At 40.3% G+C, this 22,675-nt stretch overlaps 1 protein-coding gene across 4 annotated transcripts in view; it reads left to right on the forward strand.

Annotated features, from left to right (window-relative positions):
- The window catches only part of PPP3CA (protein phosphatase 3 catalytic subunit alpha), a gene marked incomplete at both ends in the record, with an annotated part of 194,898 nt that overhangs the window by 133,893 nt on the left and 38,330 nt on the right, over positions 1–22,675 (forward strand). For all 4 annotated transcript variants that reach the window (XM_081999450.1, XM_081999451.1, XM_081999452.1 and 1 more), the window contains 4 exons: positions 1,692–1,816; positions 11,282–11,393; positions 12,724–12,869; positions 15,127–15,266. In XM_081999450.1, the coding sequence (XP_081855576.1) occupies positions 1,692–1,816; positions 11,282–11,393; positions 12,724–12,869; positions 15,127–15,266 (523 nt within the window). The remainder of the gene's footprint in view (positions 1–1,691; positions 1,817–11,281; positions 11,394–12,723; positions 12,870–15,126; positions 15,267–22,675) is intronic.

Consider the following 22,675-nt stretch of genomic DNA (forward strand, 5'->3'; position numbering starts at 1 on the left):
GAAAACACCCTGTTACTATCACAGAAGAATGCTCAGCTAGCCAGAACTCGTGAATTGTGTCACCAGTTTCACATAAATATTCCTGAGAGCAGTGACTGGGACATTTTTTTTTTCCTGTCCCTGGACAGGGCAGGCTTGGGTTGATTGGTTTTGGTTTGGGTGGGGATTTTTGTTTCGTTTTGTTTTTAGCTTTTGGATGAAATGAACAATATTATGTTGGCCCTATTGTTAGTGTATACATGCAGAGAAATTGATACAAGTAAAAAATATAATGTGAGGCAGGACTGAGATGAAGGACGGTAACGCATGAACACCGTGTACACTGCAAGTTCGTTGGAGTTGGTGTTACAGCTGTTGTTCGATATAGTCCTCCTGTATCTATGTGGGGATGTGACTTCAGCTTCTCCACGGCACGCGGTCAATGGGGGATCTGTTTACCTGCGATAGAGCAAGGCCTCTGTATCAATTTCCAGATAAAAGCTCAAATGAGAGCACTGCTTGAACCATGACGTCAGAGAGAGCATCTGAAGTCTTCAGAATTTAGTGTTAGCAGTAAATAAGAAGCTGTGCTGCTGTTGCAAGATAAGGTCCATCTTGGGCCTTCGGTTTATTCAGTTTCTTCATAATCACCTTTCCAGTTTGCAAATGGGATTTTTTTTTTTTTCTTTTTTGAGTCATTGTTGAGAGAACCAGTCTGAACTGACCTCAGTAACAGTCAAGGCCATTCACGTTTTCTTTGCTAAGGATCGTTGCTAATAAAAGTTCCGGGCTTGGCCCTAAACTGGGGGGGTTCTCCCCCTCCCCTTAGGTAGGGGAAACAAAGCAAGGGAAAAGGGAGCAGGTTTTGGCACCGCACTGCTAGTTAAGCTTCCAGGGGGGCCTCCAAAAGCGTTGCCTGCTCTCCTGCAGACGCCTAAAACCACCCGCCACGGAGCTTGCGATTTCACAAGGTGGCACAAGAGGAGGCATCCCCGTGTAGCGCCAGCTGCGCGTCGCGTGTGCTCTGTCACGTTTACAGGGAGCCGCGCTTTCTAGAGAAGCCGCTTGTTAGATTGGCTTCATTGCAATGGAGCGAAACAAATCGTAATTATACGAGGTTCAATAAAGTGGTAGAGGTTAAAGCGTGAGAAATCAGTGTCCCCTGGTGTACAACATGCTTTGGGAAAGCAAGCAGGCCATTTTTCTACACAGAAACCAGAAGTCGGAAATCTGTTGGTTTAACCGGTGGCACACGCAGGACAGGCATGCTTTGCGTTTTACAGAAAGCCTGTTGGTGTTAGTCTGGGTTTAAGACTAGGAGAAATAGAGCGTATCAAAAGAAAGAGTAACCCGACTTGAACGTGTTCTCTTTTGCAGGACGACTTTGGTTTGTCTTACTGCTATTGCCAGTATTGTGTACTCTGCTGGGCAGGAGGAGGAATGGACAGACACCTATGAAAATAATTCTAGGTCAAATTTACCTGATGGCTCTCCTTTAATTAGTTGGTAGCCTTTTGCTTGCGCGTAAACGGATGCACATCATAGAAAAACGGCTTCTGCTGAGCAGCTGCCAGCTCTCACCGGTCGTTTAACTAGAGGATGCTGCACAAAATTGTCATAACGCATTTCTTATAAGACACCGACTTCAGAACGCATGTGCCTAACATGATCTTCACATGGCAAATCTGAATATTGCTGTTTTTCTCTTCTAGTTTGTGGAGACATCCATGGTCAGTTCTTTGACCTGATGAAACTGTTTGAAGTGGGAGGTTCTCCTGCCAACACGCGGTATCTCTTCCTGGGGGACTACGTGGACAGAGGGTACTTCAGCATTGAAGTAAGTTTCTTATTTCTGTTTTTGGCTGTGAAACTGCTCGCAGCCTATTGTGTACATTTAGCATTGTAATTTAACCAGTTCAGGAATACTGAAGCTCTTTGCAGATACCACTTGTGAGCAAAATAAGTCCCAAGTTAATGTTGCTGGTGGTGTTTTCATAAAGGTTGCTTGGTACCCAGCCAAATCCCACTATATCTGTGTTGGATGATGGAGAATGGACCTTGGTGCTAACTAATGGCCATCCAAATATAGCAGAGAAGGCAGTCTGCTTTGCAGCTTGCGCAAATTAAATAGGATGAATAGACATAAGCTATTATAAAAGAGACATGACAGAAAAAATAAATGAAAAACTCATAGTTTAGTTTGACTTTTAGATTTATTTGATCTGAGTCTCCTGGATGTGAAATTTTATGAAAATGGCAGGACTAGATAGGGGGTAAATAGGACAAAGAGCCAGCAGGTAAATGGCTATGCTGGAGAGAATGAATGAGTTCTGTTTAGATATGGCATGCAGGAGTGCGTGATCTCTGGCTTTTGATGCAGCACTTGAGTCCACAGAGAAGTGATGTGGGGCATCACAGGGCATGTGCCCTCTTGAAGGTGCTGAGGCCTGGTGCAGACTCCAGTATCAGGTTGTAGAATCGTGGAGGTCAAATGATGGCATCTTTAGCTGGCTTGCGAAGGAAACCGTGTCCTGTCCGATCTGCCCACCTTTGACTAGAATTGAGTCAAATACCAAGCACAAATCCTTTGTTCCAGTGCTCATAAAGCAAACTGGAATTTTTCTTCTGTTCTATGTTGCTGTTTGGTTATGCAAACTGACAGATGAGGTGCACAATTATCAAATAAAAGGATTTGTTCATCCAAGTCATAGTTGATGTAGTCACTGAACGGTCAGTCAGAAACCCTTGCAGCAGCTTTTAAGCTACAGCTTGACTCCTGTCTCTGAAAAGTTCAGACTTAACTCCCTCTGAGTCAGGGCAGAACACCCTTTATCTGTTAGAGGCAGTATAGGTCCTGTGATACACGGCTGTGTGTCTGTGACTAGATAAGATGGCAGCATGTCAGAACACATATACTGCGGTTTCATTCTACATACCACATCGTAGTACGCTGTTGCCATGTTGATATAAAAATATGTAATCCCAAACAGCTGAGTTATTGGTAATGTGTTCGTAAAAGGGAACATCTTGCCAGTTTTCTGTTTATAGTATGAAGAGAAGTTTCTTCAAATTCTCTAAACCTACTTCTGCTTTATTAGTTCACTTTAAAACTTAAATTAAAATATTAACAGAATCTTTGGGAGGTGGCACATTTACAAATAGAAACATGCTGTTCCAAGTGCAAACTTCAGAATCGCAAGGTTCTTTTGCCCACCTGCCAAAAATCAATATAGTTGGGATTTAGTCTCATAGTGAAGTCAGCACTTCGATCAGGGTTTTTCTGAGCCACATATGCCTGCTTCCTCCCTTCTCTGATCCAAGGAGAGCTGTGAGCTAAATCATCACTGTGTGGATTACCATGCTGGATCGCTTGGAGAAGGTTGGGAGTGGCAGGGGTAGCTTTATGGGCTTAAACTGTTGTGCAGCTCAGTCTTGAACTACCATTTTTCAGTTGCCATAACCTAGTTTGTATCTTCTGTAGGCTTTGACAGGGCCAAATTGTATCTGGGAGAGATTTGTCTTCATTTCTATATATGTTATTAATATAAGAAATAGAGCAAGGGGGTTTGCTTCAGCTTTCCAGTGCTTGTCTGACAGTTTGCCAAAATCTACTCCAGGGCTATTACTGATTAAAGACAATAGCGAGCCATGTAACACAAAGCAAAATAGCTTATGGGTGGGGAAAAGGCCCCTTAAAATTACTCATTTAGCAACCTGCACATACATATTTGGCAAATTCTATTCTGAATTTAGTTTTTCCATTCTGGAACACTATTTTTTCACTGGAAGCAGTACTGGCTTCTGCCAGTGCCAAGGAAATATCTGACCTGTCGCTTTTATTATTCCTTTTTCTATGTAACGTTCTCAGATCACTACTTTTTTGGTCACATAACTGATTCTCCCCACCTGTCACCTTGATTAAAGAATGCCTTTGAAAGGAAAGGCAAGTTTCTGTTTCGTAAGTGTATGTGGATGTAGAGCTATGCATTCAGGCATGAACTCAGCACAGTTAAGTAGTGACAAGAAAAGGAAAATGGTGAGGAATGCAACTTGACATATTGTGGGGGAATGCTTTTGGTGGAGAAGGGGCCCTCAGCATATCTAGCAGGCAGCAGCTCTTGCCAGTACTTTGTGCTGGAGAAGTCATGGTGGTAAACTGTTCTAGCCTGATCTCAATGCATACTTCTACCACATCAGCTACACCATGATCTTTATTCCATCATCTGTTGGCTTCCCTTTCTGCTATGTAGACACAAGACTATTGCAGTTCTGGGGTCGTTCCAAAAGAATTAAGTAGCTGGTCCAAGGTACTAATCACAAGTAATATAAGCTTTTAAAAAAAATCTCTTCGATTGCTGTGTGATATCTAGCGTAAAAGTGACACCATTGAGCCTAGACCTAACTGAGTTCTGGTAGTGGGCGAGATAATCCTTGTCTGTGGGCTGCAAAGCATTTGGGATTCTTCTGGATGAAAGGTACTATATAATGTCAGCTATTATCATTAAGAACAGAGGAAGAAATTGCATAAGGTAGGTGGAAAGCATTTGATAATGCAGAGGGAAAAAGAGAAAAGTGTTTGTATAAGGCACTCAGCAGAAATGACAGTCCTTGCCCCATGGAGCGTTTGATCTAAGGGCTCAATCCTTCACCTGTGTGCTCCATTTTTACCAGAGTTAGCTCCAGTGTTTGAAGGGGGGGTGTTTTGTGTCTTTAAAATTAATTATAAGCAAGGGTTGCAGATTGAGAGACTAATAAAGGAATTACAACAGATAAAACAAAAATGTCAAAATTCTAGATAGGATGAGACGACATTTCTCGGCACAGACCAAATCTGTATCCCATAGCTGCACTTTCTTTTCCATTTGATCTTTTGGCAGAGCCTAAGCATTTCTTCACTTAGAATAACAAATGTCTGCAAGTTGCAATATCTGATGCGGCGCACTTGTTTCCTCGCTTCTGTAACTGATAACACTGTTGTGCTTGTGCATTGTTCCAGCATTTTGACTTCAGAGGAGAAGCCCCTCAGCTCTTGCTTTCAAACAAGTTTTATGGTCATGGAGAAAAGAAACCCAAATGATCAAAACAGAAGGCTATTTTTAAATCCAAAGAATAGTTAGAGCATAAGTGGTTCTGCAGGAACGGGCTGTAAGGAAGAATGACTAATCTATACCTGAGTCTGAAAACCCTCTTTTGAAAGGCAGACATAAATGCCATGCAGTGTAGGGGTGAGTATACATATAGGCTGCTTTTCATCACAGTCTTGGAAAAATTACAATCAGAGTAAATACCGACTGTAGTGCATTAATAATTTTATGTAAATGAACTGTTGGAATGATTTTCTAGCTCAATCCCATATAAAAACAAACAGGCTTAAACGTCAATTGAATATCACAAGGTAGGTACTGATCATTTTTGACAGAGCAGAGAGGTAAGATATGGAGAATTAAACCAACGTTCAAAATGAACAAAGCTGGAGTTGTGTTTTAAGGTTCAAAACATTCGTACATCTTCATTTCCTGAACACAAAGAACCAATTGCCAGGAGGAAAAACTGTTTGTGTGGTATTTCTAGCAACAACAAAGGTGTTTGGAGTGAGTCTGGAATTTGATCATTGGACCTTGCATCAATTAAAAAAGCATCTGACACTTGAGATGCTTTTGAACTCAGTGAACTGTTCGAAATTATTAACTGGTCTCTCCCAATAAAAGAATTGCATATAAATAAATTTGTGTTAGTAAACTGTGGGTGAAGTGAACACTGATGAAGCTGTGTGAGCTCTCAAACCTCTGTACACTTTCTAGGTCTTTACTGGAAGAATAAACACCTTTCAGATTCCTTTCTAGTGTGTTAATGTTTCCCAATAAACAGCTTGATTTAAAATATTTTTGGTTGGTCATGAATAGTTTATCAGTGAAGTCAAGTGTTTTTTTCTCTTCTCTCAGAGCAAAGAAGATCCTAATACCTTAATAATCCTAAATTTCCTTGCCCTTTTCTTTTGTGTAACAGTAGGAAATACGTTTCTCTGTAGCAAGAATTTGCATCTTGTAAGATCTCATTTTTGCTGGGCGGTCCTCCTTGGAGCTGTGAATATTCAGTAATTCAGCAAATTCAGGTTATTTTTTTTATATATTACATTCCCAGACTGGAACATCTGTTTGTGTCGCAGCCATCTTCGCAGCTTGCCTGGTTCTGTGCCTGCTCTTCCCCAAGCGAGACCCCAACTTGCCAAGAACCCCTTTTGGCTGCAGGGAGGGAGCACGGGACGGTGCCCCGGAAGTCACTCGCACCATTTCCCCCACACTGCTTCCATCTCCCTGAGACCCATCTCCAGAGAAAACAGCTGGGTCCAAGACGTGAGGTCCAATGAGGAGAGCCAGGAGCTGGCACTTGGATACCTGTTTAGAAAGTACTAGCTGTAAAAATTAGAGGAACATTTAAGAAAAAGAATTCTCTAGCCACTTTTTGGTTGAAAAAGAGGTCCTTCCTTTTTGGACATTTTGAGGTCCTTCCAAGGGCTGAAATGGGAGTAATACAGTCTGAACACTAGAGAAGGATATAAGGCAAGTAGCAATGTTCTGCAGGTGATCGCTTTTCATAATATCATCTGGGAGACTAGCTAGAAGAGAGTCTTGCAATAGTTGAAGTCTAGAGGTGCTAAAGTACCATGCAGGTGACAAAACAAGATCCCAAAGCAGCTTGGGAATATTCAACAGATGTTTAAAAAAAAATAAACAGAAAATGAATGATCAGAATGAGATTCTTGAACGTTTTAGAAACAGTTGAGAACCTGACCACGAGGAATGGATTCACTCTTACTCCACAGGAAGTCTATTTCCACAGCAGTAGTCTTTTTAAATACACAACCTGTACGTACCTGAGCACTGGTTTTAGAAGCACAACAAAGAGGTAAAATAAGAGCACGTTGGCAAAAATGTTGTGGCAAAGATTGTAAGTTGTCATGAAGATCTGGTTGATGCAAGTAGCACTACCTTGTTGTCCCTATTCTGCAGCAGAGCCTTAAGAGAAGAGATCATCATTTATGATGATTCCCTCAAAGTCGGGAAAAAAAGAATGAAATCTGGGTTCTACTGAAGACAATATAATTTTTTCTTTATTTTCAGTAGTGTTCAAGGTTTTCTTTCCCTGTGCTCAAGGGATAGTAGTTTAGAAGTGGCAATAACCTGCATCTCTTGTGAGTATTTTGATTACAGATGCAAGATATATTTGTGTCTGAAGTGAAGCCCTAATAAATAGTCATACCAGTAGTGTGAATGCAGTTACGTGTGTAAAAAGGTATATGGTTTCCACTGGGATAGTAACTCCATTTCAGAAAGCTGTGCCTGTACTAGGTACTATGATGGTATAATTATTTCAATGCAGTTAAAGTAATGCAATTTTTATATTTAGGTGAGGGGTGTGTTGGTTACAGAGTGAAGGAGCTATGCCAATATACTGTTCCACAGTTCACAGAGCATCAGCAGAGACCTTAGCAACGCGTGGCTCAAATTATCCTTTCGAGTGTGAATTACCTTGCGTTTATTCACACTTGATTTCATCTGCTGGGGAAGTGCCCAATGCCATCAGTCATTTGTTCATGGGAGAGTTCATCTTTTGTTACCCATGCAAAGCCGCGCAGCTGCCAGAGCGAGCTGCATCCCTTGCATGATGAGTGCAAGAGCACCCAAAAGTGAGCATCTTGTGTTACAGGTGTTGCTGCGATCTACTGGCAACGGTAACGATTTTTCAAAGTTCTCTGTTTTGAGCACGTAACTTGAGATGTGTGCAAGAGGTCTGGGGCTTGTGGCTTGCCTTTTCAGGAGGTGCTGGGATGTCAAATTGTGCAAAGGCTCAAATTCAGCATGCAGCAGTGGAGTTAAACCTGATGTCCATTTTGAAAATGTGTGCCTTTGGTTTACGCAGCACTTAATTGTACAGACCTTTTCCTTCCTGATGCTGAGAGAGGTCAAGCATTGGAACAGGCTGCCCAGGGCAGTGGTGGAGTCACCATCGCTGGAAGTGTTCAAAATGTGTGGACGTGGCACTTCAGGACATGGTTCAGTGGGCATGGTGGTGTTGGGTTGATGTTTGGACTTGATGATCTTAAAGGTCTTTTCCAACCTTAATGATTCTGTGAGGCTGCCAGAGCCTCAGCAGGAAAACAGCTTGGTTATGGGAGCTGGGAGGTGGGCAGATTACCTCTTGGTTATAAACTTAACATATCTGCTATTTCAACAGCTGAAAGACACTGAGCAAGTAAGTATTTTGATAGCTGGCATTTGAGAGATGTAACTTTTTTTTTTTTTTGATAGTATGAAGTAAGATAGGCCAAAAATACCAGAGAGATGTCTAGATTGCAAGGCCACTGCTGTACATTTTACACAGAGTTACAGCAGAACTGATATATAGTATAATCTTGATGAATAATATAATCTTGAGGAAAAAGTTGAGGCGAGAAAAATAAATTGTAAAATTTTGCTGTTGGGAAGCAGTATTACCAAATAATTGCAGACTGTAAGTTCAGATTCTCGACAAAGAGACTTTATTATAAATCTTTTTACTTCATTAAGAATTTTGATATGCAAAGCAGAGTTTAAAAAAAAAAACAGAATGCTTGCTCATGATATGTTGTTTGGACGTTAAGTTTTTTGTATGTAAATTACTGTAAGTTGAAAAGCCATGAAAAATTGTCACCCTTATATTTGCTGTTTAGTTGCATGAAAAAAAACCCCAACCTGCTAATTAGTTCTTCCTTACTATTACGATATTACATCACCGGACTACTGAACAGAAAAGGGAGAAAATTCTAAAAAAAACCCCACCAAAACCTTCAGTATGGTACCACTGAAAACAACACGGAATGAATGGTGGGCTCACATTACTTGAACAATGACAGGGAAACACAGAACGTTCTGGACTGTATTGATTCTCTGTTATCTTTTTGGTCTGGTTCTCATGAGTGCTTCAAAGGAAACATAGAAAAAATAAAAAATAAATCTATGATAAGTAAATGTAAAGCGATCTACCTGTAAGCAAGTACCAAATGCCAAGAAGATAACATTTCCAGCTTTCTGTATTTTCCCTGCTTCACAAATCTGGATGATATTTTAAGTACCTAAGTGCTCATTTCAATCTTGCCAAGGCTTTATGAAAATGAAAAACTTAGTTACAAGAGAAATGTAAACCACCCTTCTTTTTTGTCTTTTTAATAAAGCATTTCATCTAAGCAGTAATCATTGTGCTTTTCTAAATTATAAGGTGCTTTGGCAGGATTAGAAGCTCGAAGCTAACTTCGGTACAACTTTAAAAACTGGAACTTTTCTTGCACAGATGGAAGCGTCACTTTAAACTTCTTGTCTCACAACATTTACATCAAATTTTTGCATTAGCCAGTAAGTTCAAAGAAGTGGAAGGTTCTGGGAATTCTTGGAGGAATGATGACGTCATTGTCGAAGAGATGGAGAATTGCACTGGTGATGTGGAGAAGTCCAGGCTTCCTTCCCCACTGAAGGATTTCAATCTTCAAATCCAAATCGTGTGTCTCAGTGCAAACTCCAACAAACCTTCCCCAGGCACACCCTTTGTGAATGTTTTGAGCCACAGCAGATAATTCCCACGACCTAACACCATCATTTCGTGCTGGGTTACACCAATGTGATCTGCCTGGCGTTCTGAGGTCTCTTCTCCTTTCCTGCAGCGGCAGCAGCGCCTGGGAGGTGGAAGAGGTGGCATGAGCTGCGAGGCTGTCCATGCGTTTCCAAGGGGAAGAATTAATTTTGCGAGTCCTGGAGGATGCTGCTTCTACTTTCTGTTCTTCTCACCTGGCTCTAGACCCTGACTAGAAGAACAGAAAGTGCAGGCAGAGCATCCAGATGTTTACACATAAATAAATTCGAGACAAAGAGTAGTGGTATAAAACCCGTACTGCTATATAATTGTTCATGGATAGTATGAAGTTTAGCACAAATATAAAAATGTTGCATCTTTTTTCCTTTTTTTTTTTTTAAGGTAAGGACTAGACTGTGTAGAAAATGGGGGAGCAGAAATCAAAATGTTGAGACATGATTAACGTAATTATTCTGTTTATCATGACATTCTGAGTTGTAGAAGGGAATTCATATTATACAAATTTAGAGGCACTACATTGACAAAATTAATGATTCTGCTCCAAGCAGAAATAGCAGTTAGGAGTAAGTTCTGAATTTCCAATCTATTGATTATTAAGGTAAATAAATAATTTTTGTCAACAGATGGGAGTGTTGGGGCGTAGTTGCAGATAAAAGGAGCGGGGGGTTGACACCCTTTCTTTCTCGTGCAACAGTTTTGCAGTTCATAGATATTTAAGAAAAGAAGGGCTGGAGGAGAAATTGTTCAGAAAGCTTTCTAGCTCGTTATTTGAGAGGCCACCGCAGCATTCTTACAAGCGGTGGGCTCTTACTTCCATCGGCTTCCCTGGAGCTGTCAGTTTGTCAGCCGGGTACCTGAGCAGGGTCGTCTTATATGAAGGATAAATCTTGCATGAAGTTTGCAAGTCTACTCATTCATCAAGGGTCTTGTAATGCTTCGGCATCATTGCTGTGTCAGTTTTGTTTCCAAAACAACTATTTTAATTGGATGGTTTTGAGAGGTCTGAGCAGAGGTTAGCCTCTCCAAGTCGTCTTTTTTTATCTTTCAAAACATGTCTAGAAGAAATGTCATCTCAAATAGAAATTTTCTGGAAAGATAAAAGGTTCTGCAGAAGCTTTGGAGCGACTTCATTTGATGCAAGAGCTTTGTGGATTTTTTGTTTTCCTCTGTTGTTTGTACAGAACAATGTTAAGTGGAAAAATGAACAAGCGTTCGTGTAAAAACTCTGTAATACTGGAAGCCGAGCTATTTCCTGAAGCGTAAGTTAAATTGTTCTAGGGCAACTTTTCCTCAAGCCAGGAAATGCAGATCTTCCGGGGAAGTTGTTTCCCCGGCGGGTTTCTGCCGAACCGGCCGGCCGGAGAGGGCGTGCTGCGCTGTAGGGACGCGCGGCGATTCCTTCGGGGCGGCTGGGGCCTCCGAAGGCAACGCAGGAGGAGCGGGGAGGTACCGCTTAGCAAAAGCCTAGAAGTTTGTCAGAATATACTGGTAGTAGTCCCAGCTAGTCCAGGTTGAAGAATGGAGAAGTGTTTGCATGTAATGTATGAAGAGTGAAGTTAACCTACTGAGAATAAATGTTTCACACCGAATCCTCCTTCTGCGTTTTTGGGGGAGCGTGGTGGTTGAAGTACGTCATTAATTATGAATTATATTTCTCTTTCTTGTTTCTGATTTGCAGTGTGTGCTGTACTTGTGGGCCTTGAAAATCCTTTACCCCAAAACACTGTTTTTACTTCGTGGGAATCATGAATGTAGACATTTAACAGAGTATTTCACATTTAAGCAAGAATGTAAGTCTACCTTAACCTCCCTCCTCTTCACTCTCTTTTCAACAACTTGATTTGTTACTTTGTGAGCGTTTTATACTTGTTTACCCTCAGTCATTTTTTAAATGTAATTTTCGTGTTAGCTATTATTGATTTTAAATTGTAACCACTGTTCCCTGAGAGGGCAGTCGTCTTGCAGGGGCTGGGGAGGGCGTCTCAGTGGTGAAGAAAGGAAGGTGTTAGACATTCCCCCCCCGCCCCGCCCCGCCGGTAGGTAGCGGCTGGCCATCCGTACAAGCCGGGGGGGGGGTCGTCACTTGGTGCTGCCGGTAGCAAGACGCTTCAGCTTGCCCGCCTGGCCTGGGAAGCAGCCCGGGGCTGCCGCAGGGCCGCCCGGGCCTGGACGCTCTCGGTAAACGCTGCCGGGTTGCTGCCCCGCGCACCGGCCTGGCAGTGGGAGCCTGCCGGCACCCAGCTCGGGCACCTCTGCGGCAGGTCCCCGGCCACTAGTGGAGGAGGTGGCATCTCACCGGGTCTCATCTGCAGCAGTGGAAAAATGCAAGGAATGTTAATGTGGGGTTTTTTGCTGGTTTTTTTTTTTTCCTTTAAGTATAGCGTTTTCACGTTTACCCTGTAACTAGGCTTAAACTTTTTGATAGGCTCTTTTTATAGGAATTCCTTTCTGTTTTGCAAGAAAGGACACAGTGACACATAGAAGCTCATTAGATGTAGACCTTCACCTGCACAATGAAGCTTTTTTTTTTTTTTCCTGTGGCACTGTAAGCTGAAGCTATTGCCACAAGTCTGTGTTCCCTTTTTAGCGTCAGGGATAAAGGAAATGTTAATTGGCTCAAAGGCTTCATGGTTTACTGAGTTTAATACACGTATTGGTAAATTAACATTTCAGCTTCATTGTACCACCTCGTTCATTTCATAATGACATTTCTGTAGATAATTAATTATAAGGGACTGGGCTAAAATTCTGATTACTTCATAGACAGTATATTGAGTGATAACGTAGCGGATGATAACCATTCAGCAGACTTTTTAAGGCTTGCCGTATAGATTTCGTGGCAGGCTATAATGATACATTAAATTGTTTATTTACAGGTTTTTAGAAAAATATAATAAACTTGTGAAAACCTTTTTAGCTTCACTTCAGAATCTGAAGAATTTTTCCAGCAGTGAATAACAATAATACTAAAGAATTTTTTGCATGAAGCAAACTTTGGTACAGTCCTCAGGGCAAGAGAGAGCAGTGAGGAGCAAGGTTGAGATATTAAGCAGCATCCTAATTTCTTTTTTCATCTTAAATATTGATGACGTATTCTGATACCATCTTAATCTTTAAAAGGTAAAATCAAATACTCAGAACGTGTATATGATGCCTGCATGGATGCCTTCGACTGCCTTCCCTTGGCTGCTCTGATGAACCAACAATTCCTGTGTGTACACGGTGGCTTGTCTCCAGAGATCAACACCTTAGATGACATCAGAAAAGTAAGTGTGAATAGTGCTCAGGCCTAATAAGTGAACAGTTAATCGCCAGCAACTAAAACTTGAATCCTTTCTCTCTGTCGTTCATTTGTGTAAGATGCTTGTACGTCATTTTGACATCGATGTTGACATTATCACCTTTTAAAGTTTTTTTTTAATAGAATGTAAAAGGAATTGCTGCAATTAGTCCTATGTTATTGAGGTGAAGAAATCACCAGCATCCACAAAGGATTTATCATTTTTGCGTTCTAAAAAAAATAGATGTGTTAGGTATGTAAGTATTTAGGAGCAAATGAACGCATAGCATTAATTTTTAAGTATTACCTATGAGCACGATGTAAGCACACCATGTGGTGATTCCTTGCGCCTTGCTAGGCTTTCTGCCCTTTCTTGGAGAAGAGATGAAAATTGCTCTAGAAAAACCTCACTTAAAACATATAATAAAAAAGTATGGTGTGATTGCAATGAATATAGACAAAACAGCTTTATTATTTTAAGAAGAGTCAAGAGCTCCATTATGAATAGGTCCTGCCACATTTTTAATAGTACTGCACTTGAGTGCCTAGCAAATTCTCTAAGCGAGGCTTAGTAAGCTGAAGCTTGTGTGAAACTCTTGTGTTCTGAGAAGTTTCTTATAAATCTCACAAAAGTTCAGTGAACAGTGATGTCAGACAGTTTCTTCACATAATCCAGTGTTGTTGCATGTTATCAAGGATTTATTTTTTTCAGGTGTTTTGTAAAAGAGAGCTCAGTTAATATTTCTAACGGGAAATACTTAAACCTTTCACTGTTAGCGTTTCCAGCAGAAAAGATTTCCTTAGTTCTTGCTTGCAGTTTGAGACTTGCAAACATGGATATGTGCTTCTGAGTTTTGAAGTTACTAAAAGATAAATTATATTCTGAGGTTAATTTCTAGCCTACTAAGAAACTAATATGTTAAAAAAAACAAACAAAACAAAACCAAAACAAACTTGAACCACTAATTGCATGTTTTCATTTAAAAGCAATTAGATTGAGATATTAACTGCACTTTTAAAAATTACTGAATGTAAAGTTTTGGTTTTGAGGTAAGAGTTCACTATCTCATTAAGCAAAAATATTCTCTGCCTAAAAATTAGCTGGCTTCGCAACAATGTAATGGCAGAGTAAAACTGTTCAGCTCTCAGATTCTAGATTACGGTCGTTAACATCTTCACTCCCCCCCTCCCAGCAGGTTTATTCATCTTTGGCAGTCAGCAGGAATTGGTTGTGCATATTTATGAATTGTTATTTAATTTAAATGAATTATAGTTACAAAAGCATTAATTGGTAGAGGGCAGAAATAAGTCAGAAGTGTAGGTATGCTGTGAATATTTCATGACAAGGACGCAAAGGTAACATTGTAGAGGTCTCATTAAAACTTTTTAAAACTTATAAAACCAATTCTTTCTCTTTGAAATTTTTTTTTTTTTTTGCAGGGGGGAATTATGTTAGGCATGGTACTAAATCACTGTTTGATCTTTCAGGTCAGAGTAGGGAACATTTTGGACTTCAAGCCTGATTCACACAGCCATCTTAACAAAGGGTGTTATTATATTGAGTTCTTGCAGAGGGATACTGCTTTTTAATAATTCCCTATTTTGCTATACTTTGTCTTATTTGCAGTATGATTCTATATAATTTGATTTTTTAAATACCAATAGTCAGGCAGAAAGGATTTTTTAGCTGCTTAATTAGGATTAAGGTTATGAGACCAGCAAGAATGTCATGGCAAGATGCTGTAATGCAGAGGTTTTGTCTTGGTATTTAAATACAATTTTTTGTGAAAATGTATTTAAATCAAAATGGGAACTTGCTTTGACATAACTATTGTATTTTTTTCTTGAGGTGCCTCACTCACATAAATTGAGTGCCATGTTTGAAAAATCACAGAATACAGAAGTACCATCTTCTCTCTTGTCCACTGAAATGCTTGCAAAAAAAACCAGCAGAAAAAGGAAAAAAATTGGACACAAAAATTCACACAGAATGGGAATCCACTGTATCTCTCAGCTTTCAGTTTTATCTATTCCTTCTCCTTTTTGTCAGTGTTAGCAAGGAGTGTTTTAGTGTTATTCAAAATCCGTTGCTTTAAAGCTGAGAGCAACCCAAAGATGAAAAATAAATTGCTTTGGGTCTTTGTTTGCCAACCCATGGAATGAAAAATAGTAACTTTGCTTCAGTATTTCTGTGATACATAGTTGAAAGAAGTTAGTATTTCTTTGTCTCCTATTTTTCTTAGTTAGATCGATTCAAGGAACCACCTGCATATGGACCTATGTGTGACATCCTGTGGTCAGACCCCTTGGAGGACTTTGGGAACGAGAAGACTCAGGAACACTTCACTCACAACACAGTCAGGGGGTGCTCATACTTCTACAGGTGAATATTGCTACTTCGAGTGGGTTTCTGTATGTGAACAACTTCTGGTTTTGGCAGTAGAAATGTTTGCTTGAAGTTCGTGGCACTACTTGGATAACTGGGCCTTTTTTTTCTGCAGGCTTGCCTTGTTTTCAGGTAAATTCATGTTTGGTTTATTTGAGTCTTGCTTTCACCCACAACTGGGATAATGTAAAATGACTTAATTTTATTCACCAAAGCCTGTGTATTTTGCTAATTCCTGGCCTTGTAAGTTCGGGAATGAATGTGTCACTTTTTAAAAGGGGTAGGTAACTACATTTCTAGTTGAAAATTAGAACTTCATTTTGCATGAAAGATGCCAGCATTGGAAAACTCACTACCTATTGCTTGGCAGGGTAAGTAAAAATTGTGATTTCCCTCACACAGATACTTTCTTTTTCCTCCTAGTTTTCTCAAACTTTTGTTTACGTTTGGGAATACTTCTTCCCAAGAAATTCAGGATTTGAACAGCATTGGTTAGATGGGACCTGCTAAGAGCTGAAATGTAGAAAAGTGCATGTAACATTCTTGCAGAAATATGTATGGACTTACAGACATCAAGTTGTAATTAATCTTTGAAATTATTTCTTTCTATTGATGTTTGTTAGTAAAATATAAATGTGAGAATATTCCGGAAGAAAGTAATAGTCTTGGGGCTAGAAGGACATCTAAAGCAAAGCTGTGGATTAGTTTGTGACTATGTAAGGGAAGCTTTCTCATCTGTTCTTTTTCTGCCTATTGATAATTTTCCTTTAAGCGTGGGGAGATTTTCTGTCCCTCTCTCTGTAGAGAGTGAGAGACTCCTTCTCCTGTACGTTAGAGTGGATTTCCTTGGGTGCCAGGGGTGTCCCACTGTCCCCTCTTTGGCAACGCGCAGGGAGACCACAGCAACAAACGGTTCCCTTTTCCAGTTCTGCCTGGGCGCTGACTGCTGCCTTTCTCCGTTCCCAGTGGTAGGCTTCTTGGTCTGTAGACAGAGTCCTATGGACACCTGGCAGAAGACACCCTGTTAGGTGTGTTTGAGCTGGTGATGAAGAACATCTCAAGTGCTACTTCCATTCTCCCTTCATCATAGGAAGGGACTGTATTACCTCATAAACAAGCAGTGGTGATTACATTGTACCTTCCTCTGACAGGGTGGGGATTTGGGGGGATTTGCGGAGTGGGGGTTTGTTACGGTAGTTAAGAACAAGTTACAACGACACCAGAGTAACAAAACTGGCAGGGAAGGAGGTTAAATGGGAAAATGAGAACTGTATCCAGTAAAATCTTAATTAAAAAACTAATTTTTGTTCAGGAGAAATGTGAAGATGCTATTGAAACATTAAGAGGTGGTTGAACCTTTCAAAGGCAATGGTTCTGCTTCAGCCTGTGCTAGCAACACACAAGTCGTACGTTTTTCCAACAAGCTCAGCAGAAGCAAGGAATCCAGTTCATTTAGTTGTCTTAGAAAGTCTTACCTTGAACGTAGACAACCCGTAGCTATTTAGTAGCACGTCAAACATAAATCAATGGCTTCCACCAGTAATCAGGAGACAGAGCTGCTGGAATCAACCTCCTTGTTGGTAACATTAGCAGAAAGGTAATAGATAGTTTGACTTGTAGAAATCAGTTTTCCTAGTCCTTTCTTTGAGCCCTAATTGCTGCAGCGTGTGGATGGGAACAAAGCAGTTTGCCCTGCAGCCCAGGCTGCAGGCACGCGCCTTCTGTGGGTAAGTCCTGCTGCCGCCTTTGGATCGATAACGTCTGGAAGGTGCTCGATAAGTGTGTTTGGTCTCATTATGAAAGAAGGTGTCAAACTGTTGCAAACAATTGATCTGTGCAGAAATGGCTTATGACTCTGAGGACTGAAATCATTCCTCCTCTTCTCAGCAGCACCAAACGCTGGCGCATGCCTGGGACTCCCAGGCACTGCTCGCTGCAAACAGCGAGTAATAGCAGTCTCCCCTTGTGAACCTCTCTTACAAAGGTGAAAAGACTTGCAAATGTGCCTTGTGCTTAGATACAGGGCTTATTATATACTGGAACAACTTCTAGATTTTAGGGCGCTTTTTTCCCAGAGCTCTGTTTCTTACAATTACCATAAGATTTCCCTAAAATATATGTCAGGTTTTTTCTGAAAATATATAAGATCTAGTCTGTGTCCTGACTCATACTCAGAAAAGCACATATTTCAGGAAAAGAAGAAATATTTGCAAGGTACCTAATTGTCAGGTCATGTGTGACCGACATGTAACTGCTTAATGACACGAGCAGACGACTAGCTTGGAGTCACGTTATCTGAGATTATGTAAAGGCAAGTGTTGCTCTTAAAAGAAGTGCCTAGTTGCTCTGGAAGGTCACTAATTGTTTACCTAATGATAATCCGTGGCAAAAAAAAAGTATCCATCAGTCTGCAATGTCTAATTTTGCCTTTTCTAGTTACTTTGTGAGAAAAGGAGCAAATTTCCCTAAACAGCCAGCTCAGCTTTTAAAGGAAGGACTGAATTATGCAGTCCTCCTTCAAGAATATGTTGATAAGGTGGACTTTGTTTATTCTGCAGTGAATAAAACTTCTTAGTTTCTTTAGTCATTTCCAGAAAGGAAAGTTAAAAGATAGCAGTGGGCATTTTGAAGGAAGGTCAGGAAGATTTCAGGCACACACGTGAACCAGGGGAATGATTTCCAGATGATTAAGATCTCTTAATCAATTGCAGGAAATAACGGTAATAAATAACTTTTATTTTATCAGACATGTTCATTATAATGGCAAGTTTCAATTGACTTTTCTCTGATGTAAAGTTATTTCCTATAACAAAATGCTATGAGGAAAATAACAGTGATGTGGCCTTCTAACTGTGTACATGCAACACGTTAGCGGGATTTTCCAGCTCAGTAGTACATGAAATATTCTCTATTCGGCCAAAGTTTGTTGGTGAAATGTTGAGCCATTTGTGTGAAGTAACTACACACGAGAAAGTATAAAGACTATAGCTTATAGTAGTATGACAAGCTTCTCACTGCATTTCTTAGGTGATCGCTTACGTACAGCCTATTGAAGTTCAAACTGATCAAGTATTCTTCAAGAAATTTCCCGTTGTGTAAGAGTTCTTGAAACTGTTATGGCTAGCACTGTAAAATGTCAGATCTTGAAACCGCAGGTCTAACCTGTTGTTTAGAGTTGTAAAGAATAGTCAGCTTAATTTTCAAGGGTGCTAAGAGTCAACATTTAACGCACGCCTTTTGAATCCAGCAGCATTTCGCAGTGTGGATTGTCAAAATTTATGGATCCTTGGAAACAGCAATAGCACAATGCCACAGTGAAAAGTAACTGTGACATTTAAGTAATTCTCGGAAATATATTCAAGTTCTCTGTACCTTAAAGTGAACAAAGAGCAACAGTGAAGAGATGTCATTTCCCCTTTCTGAAATTTAAGGTTGTTTGTCCTCCGCAGTCATGTTTGATGCAATTTCATGAAAATTAGAAATAATGATGGAGTGCTAGTTGTGTAAATTGTTTTTTTAATTATGAGTTAAATTAAGCTTTTCTTTCATCTTTACCCAAAGTAATGTCGTATTCAAGGGAGTGTTATGAACAAGAGGGAATTAATTTGTCCCTGAGTGATATTCCCCCCCCCTTGGCCCCCTCCCTGATTTTTCAGCTGATCCAGCCAATAAAAAACTTGTCCTCTTTGTTTACCAGATTATCTAGTTTTGCTTTGAATTTATTTAGTGAATACTTATTTGCACTTAGCTGGTTGTACTGATCTTGCCAATGACCCATTGCACTTATGTCATGGACTAGTGGTACAGTAACTCCCAGACATTTCTATAAGAAAGGTATCTGACTTGGCAAGATATACTGCTGCTTATCGTCTTGAGAATGCCTTCTTTCAGTGATCAGAAAGCTTAAAGAAGTCAGCTGGACTTTTTTTCTCTCTGAAAATAATATTAACTTATGGAGAGACAGCCAGTAAGTGGGCTTAGGTAATTGCTGAGGCGTGGGGAAAACTCTCTCCTTTCTAAGCTGCGCTAGGATGGGGAATGTCATCATTCCCATAAGATTTACTGGATAGATGAAGAATTAAAATGTTCTCTCATCACATTCGGACAAAGTTACTGTGGGCATGCATGGTCCTAACCGTGAAAAATTGCAATTGGATCCACGCCCAGCTTGTTTCATTTCCTTTGTGTCAAAGCTCTGGTCAAGAACGTTGGGAGTTTGGTCGCACCACTGAGTTAAGTAGCAGTGTCTTACTCTGTGTAACGTCTATCAAGGGCTTCCTATCAGGAGTAAGCACATGTGCAAGCTCTCACTTTCTGAGATCATTTATGTGTATAAGGCTTGGCTAATTGCTGACTCTTAACAAGAGCATGAGAGCGGCATGAGCCTGGCCAAAGTCAGTGGATGGCCTCAGAAGTAGAGCAAATACTCAGAGCTTTCTGCAGGCATGGTGCTCCAGCCTCTCGGGTTTTCTCAGTGAGTTGAATATGAGTTCTTAAGGAATGCTGAGCTGTATAAAGCGGTTTGACTGTTGGCTACATTGTTATATTTTTCAAACGTAATAAAAAAACTAAGGCAGAAATGGTTAGCAATGATGACCAGCATTGAGACTCCTCTAAGAACTTTGTTAACCAGCCTTGGACAGCAGTGAAATGATTCGTCATTACAGACGCTCTGGGGTAGAATAATAATTTTGTCCCAGCACATCATTTCAAGTGGTTTACTTTATACTTGCATGTTAGGTTTGTGAGCATGCAAAGACTGGAGGAATGTCTGCTAAAAGCTTTTGAAGACTGTACTGTGTTTCACCTCAGGTTGTGAGGCACAGTTATATGAATGTTTTTTGCAGTAACAGCATTTTAAAAAGAATCTTTTGCCCATTTTTCCATTCTTCCTTCTCCCAGGCCAGAAGCCTTTTGCTGCCCTCACATTATCTGCCCAGCTGTACTGGTAGAATTGCTCATGTTGCTTCATCAGACCTGGGAACACATCCAATTTTATAAAGAATGAATCTGCAAAAAAGATCATTTGTTCTAATCCCATGCAGTTCCCTGCTTCACTTTTCAGTGCAGCTCTGCAGACAACACAGCTAAGGGCAAGAAAAAGCAGGTGGAAAGAGATGTGCTGGGAGCTGCCAAGGACAGCAGAGCAGCAAAAGCATTTGCCTTTGGCCTCCGGAGACTGAAGTGTGAGGTCAGTGGGTTTTGATGGAAACCTGGTTTTATATATGTATGCAATCTTAGAGAAGCTGTTGGGCTAAATTTGAATGTCCTCTCTTTAAAGAAATGTTTATGCTTCTGCTTTAATGGTATGATGAAGGATATGGAAAAAATAATAGATTAAATCCATCCGTTTTTTCCAGTTATTGGTGGAAGAGCAATTCGAAAACATCTGCCATTTTGTTTCACATTAGCAAAGCATTGCTTCTCTCTCAAATCTGCATAGAAATAATGGGTGATCATGCAAAAGAGACTTCAGATGCATGAGGCATTTTAATGAAAAACGGGTGCCGAAGTAGGGAATATCACAGTCACATATTTCATGCAGAATAACATTTCTCTAGCTTAGCGGTAGGCTATTTTGTTTTCTCCGTGAGTCACCACTCTTCTGTGATTCAGCGTGACACATGAAATGCAGGCAGAAGGCTGGGTCGTTCTGGAAAAGCCTGTTGCGTGGGGGGGGTCTGTTTGTTTGTTTGTTTTCCCTCTTGGCCAACTGCTTGATTTCTGGCTCATCTGAATTCCAGGCTGGGCTCTGCAAAGCAGGGCGAGGAGGAAAGTGTTTCTGGAAGGGTAGCAGTCAGAAAAACTAGCATTAGTGAATTTGATTACAAGACGACAATTTTCATTAGAAAAAAATTTTCAAGCAGAAGTTGTTTCTGATAACTTTTGCCATAATCTCTCTTTTGTTGGCAGACAGACTGCTCATGGATCGTAGTGGTCTGGGTAATATGGGTGCTTGCTCATTGCAGATGCCATGCTATTCACGTAGAAGAAAGGATGGCAGCCAGATTTTTGTGTGTGCATGTATATTTGCATGGAGCACTACGTGGCATCTCTGCCTTTCTAGGTGTAGGCTCTGTAGAATCAGCCAAATCCTGCTAGTAGAAGTCTATTTTCCATGGATTTATGAAGAATAAGATAATTAAGGAATAAAAAGAAAAAAACTTTTGTACTTTGAAATGGAAAGAAGAACCTATCATGTCTATTTAGGAAAATTTTTTTACCACTTCATTATATCTTCTTTAAAAGCAGTACTTAACAGTGGATGAAAAGAATACTATAGAACAAAAAAAAAAGTAATAGGCTAGACATTCTGAACAGCTGCACTGATAATGAACATAATCAACTGCCTATCAGATTTTTCATTATAGACCCCAGTTTTCAGAAGTTAATGTAAAAATTTCTAAACAAAATGTACCTTAAGTCTACATTTAGTCACAATTAATTATGAAAAGAAATGTATGCAAATTGGTTCTCATTTGCCAGTGGTTTGAATGGCAGCCTGTCAGCATTTGAGATCACTGCAGTTGCCAAAACGATACCCCACGTAATTTGGGAATTTAAATTATTTTATAATGGCAATCTTTTTAGACAATTCCAAATACCAAACCTGCAACTGAGACTATATGCTAGATGGGTCAAGTCCAAAACCAGTAATATACCATTCTGCTGGGTTTGTAGCCTCTAGCTGAAAATGACATTTCACCTTCAAAATATCCAGGAAGGTTGGAAGCAAGCAGTACTGCTTCTCTCGGATAAAATGAAGAAAGATGATGCATTAGATTTTGCATTATTTTTTTTGTGAATTTTCATCTCTCTCATGCAAGAAATTAGAAACTGATGGGGCTGTTAAGTGATTTGCACATGGACTCTGAAAGTGGTCCGTGAAATCATGGCTGGGACAGCAGATCTTTTGTATAATATTTAGTTGAGTATTTTGGGGGGTTTTTTTAACTTGGTCAGTATGTTTTAGCAAGAGCTTTTACTTAAGTATTTTGCATAACAGTGTTACTGCATGGCTGCATCTTGCCCCCAAGGTACTGCAAAACAGTGTGCTCTTGCCAGGGTCTTTGATAATAGGTACAGTCCTCTAACATGATACCTCCACGTGGGTTACGCTTGGAGGTGCAGAGACTCTGCAAGTTTGCTTACAGGCAGCCTGCGAGCCCATCGTGCTGCAGAACCAGCACAGAAGTGATCGTGGAGATGGCTTAGTGTCTCCCCCAAAACCTTGTATGTCCTTCTTTAAACCTTTCTGGCTGTTCTATTACTTTGAACTATGGGAGAGTTGAATTGATAGTGGAAAATAAACATGGTGAATGGATGTTAATGCAGGGTCTATTTTGCTTTTTCTCCAACCATCAGGTGATATTTCAGAGCTGCTGTGTGAAGTTTACACCTTGTGC

This window comes from Phaethon aethereus (assembly GCF_964289735.1).
Source record: "Phaethon aethereus genome assembly, chromosome: 4".
Taxonomy (NCBI): Eukaryota; Metazoa; Chordata; class Aves; order Phaethontiformes; family Phaethontidae; genus Phaethon; species Phaethon aethereus.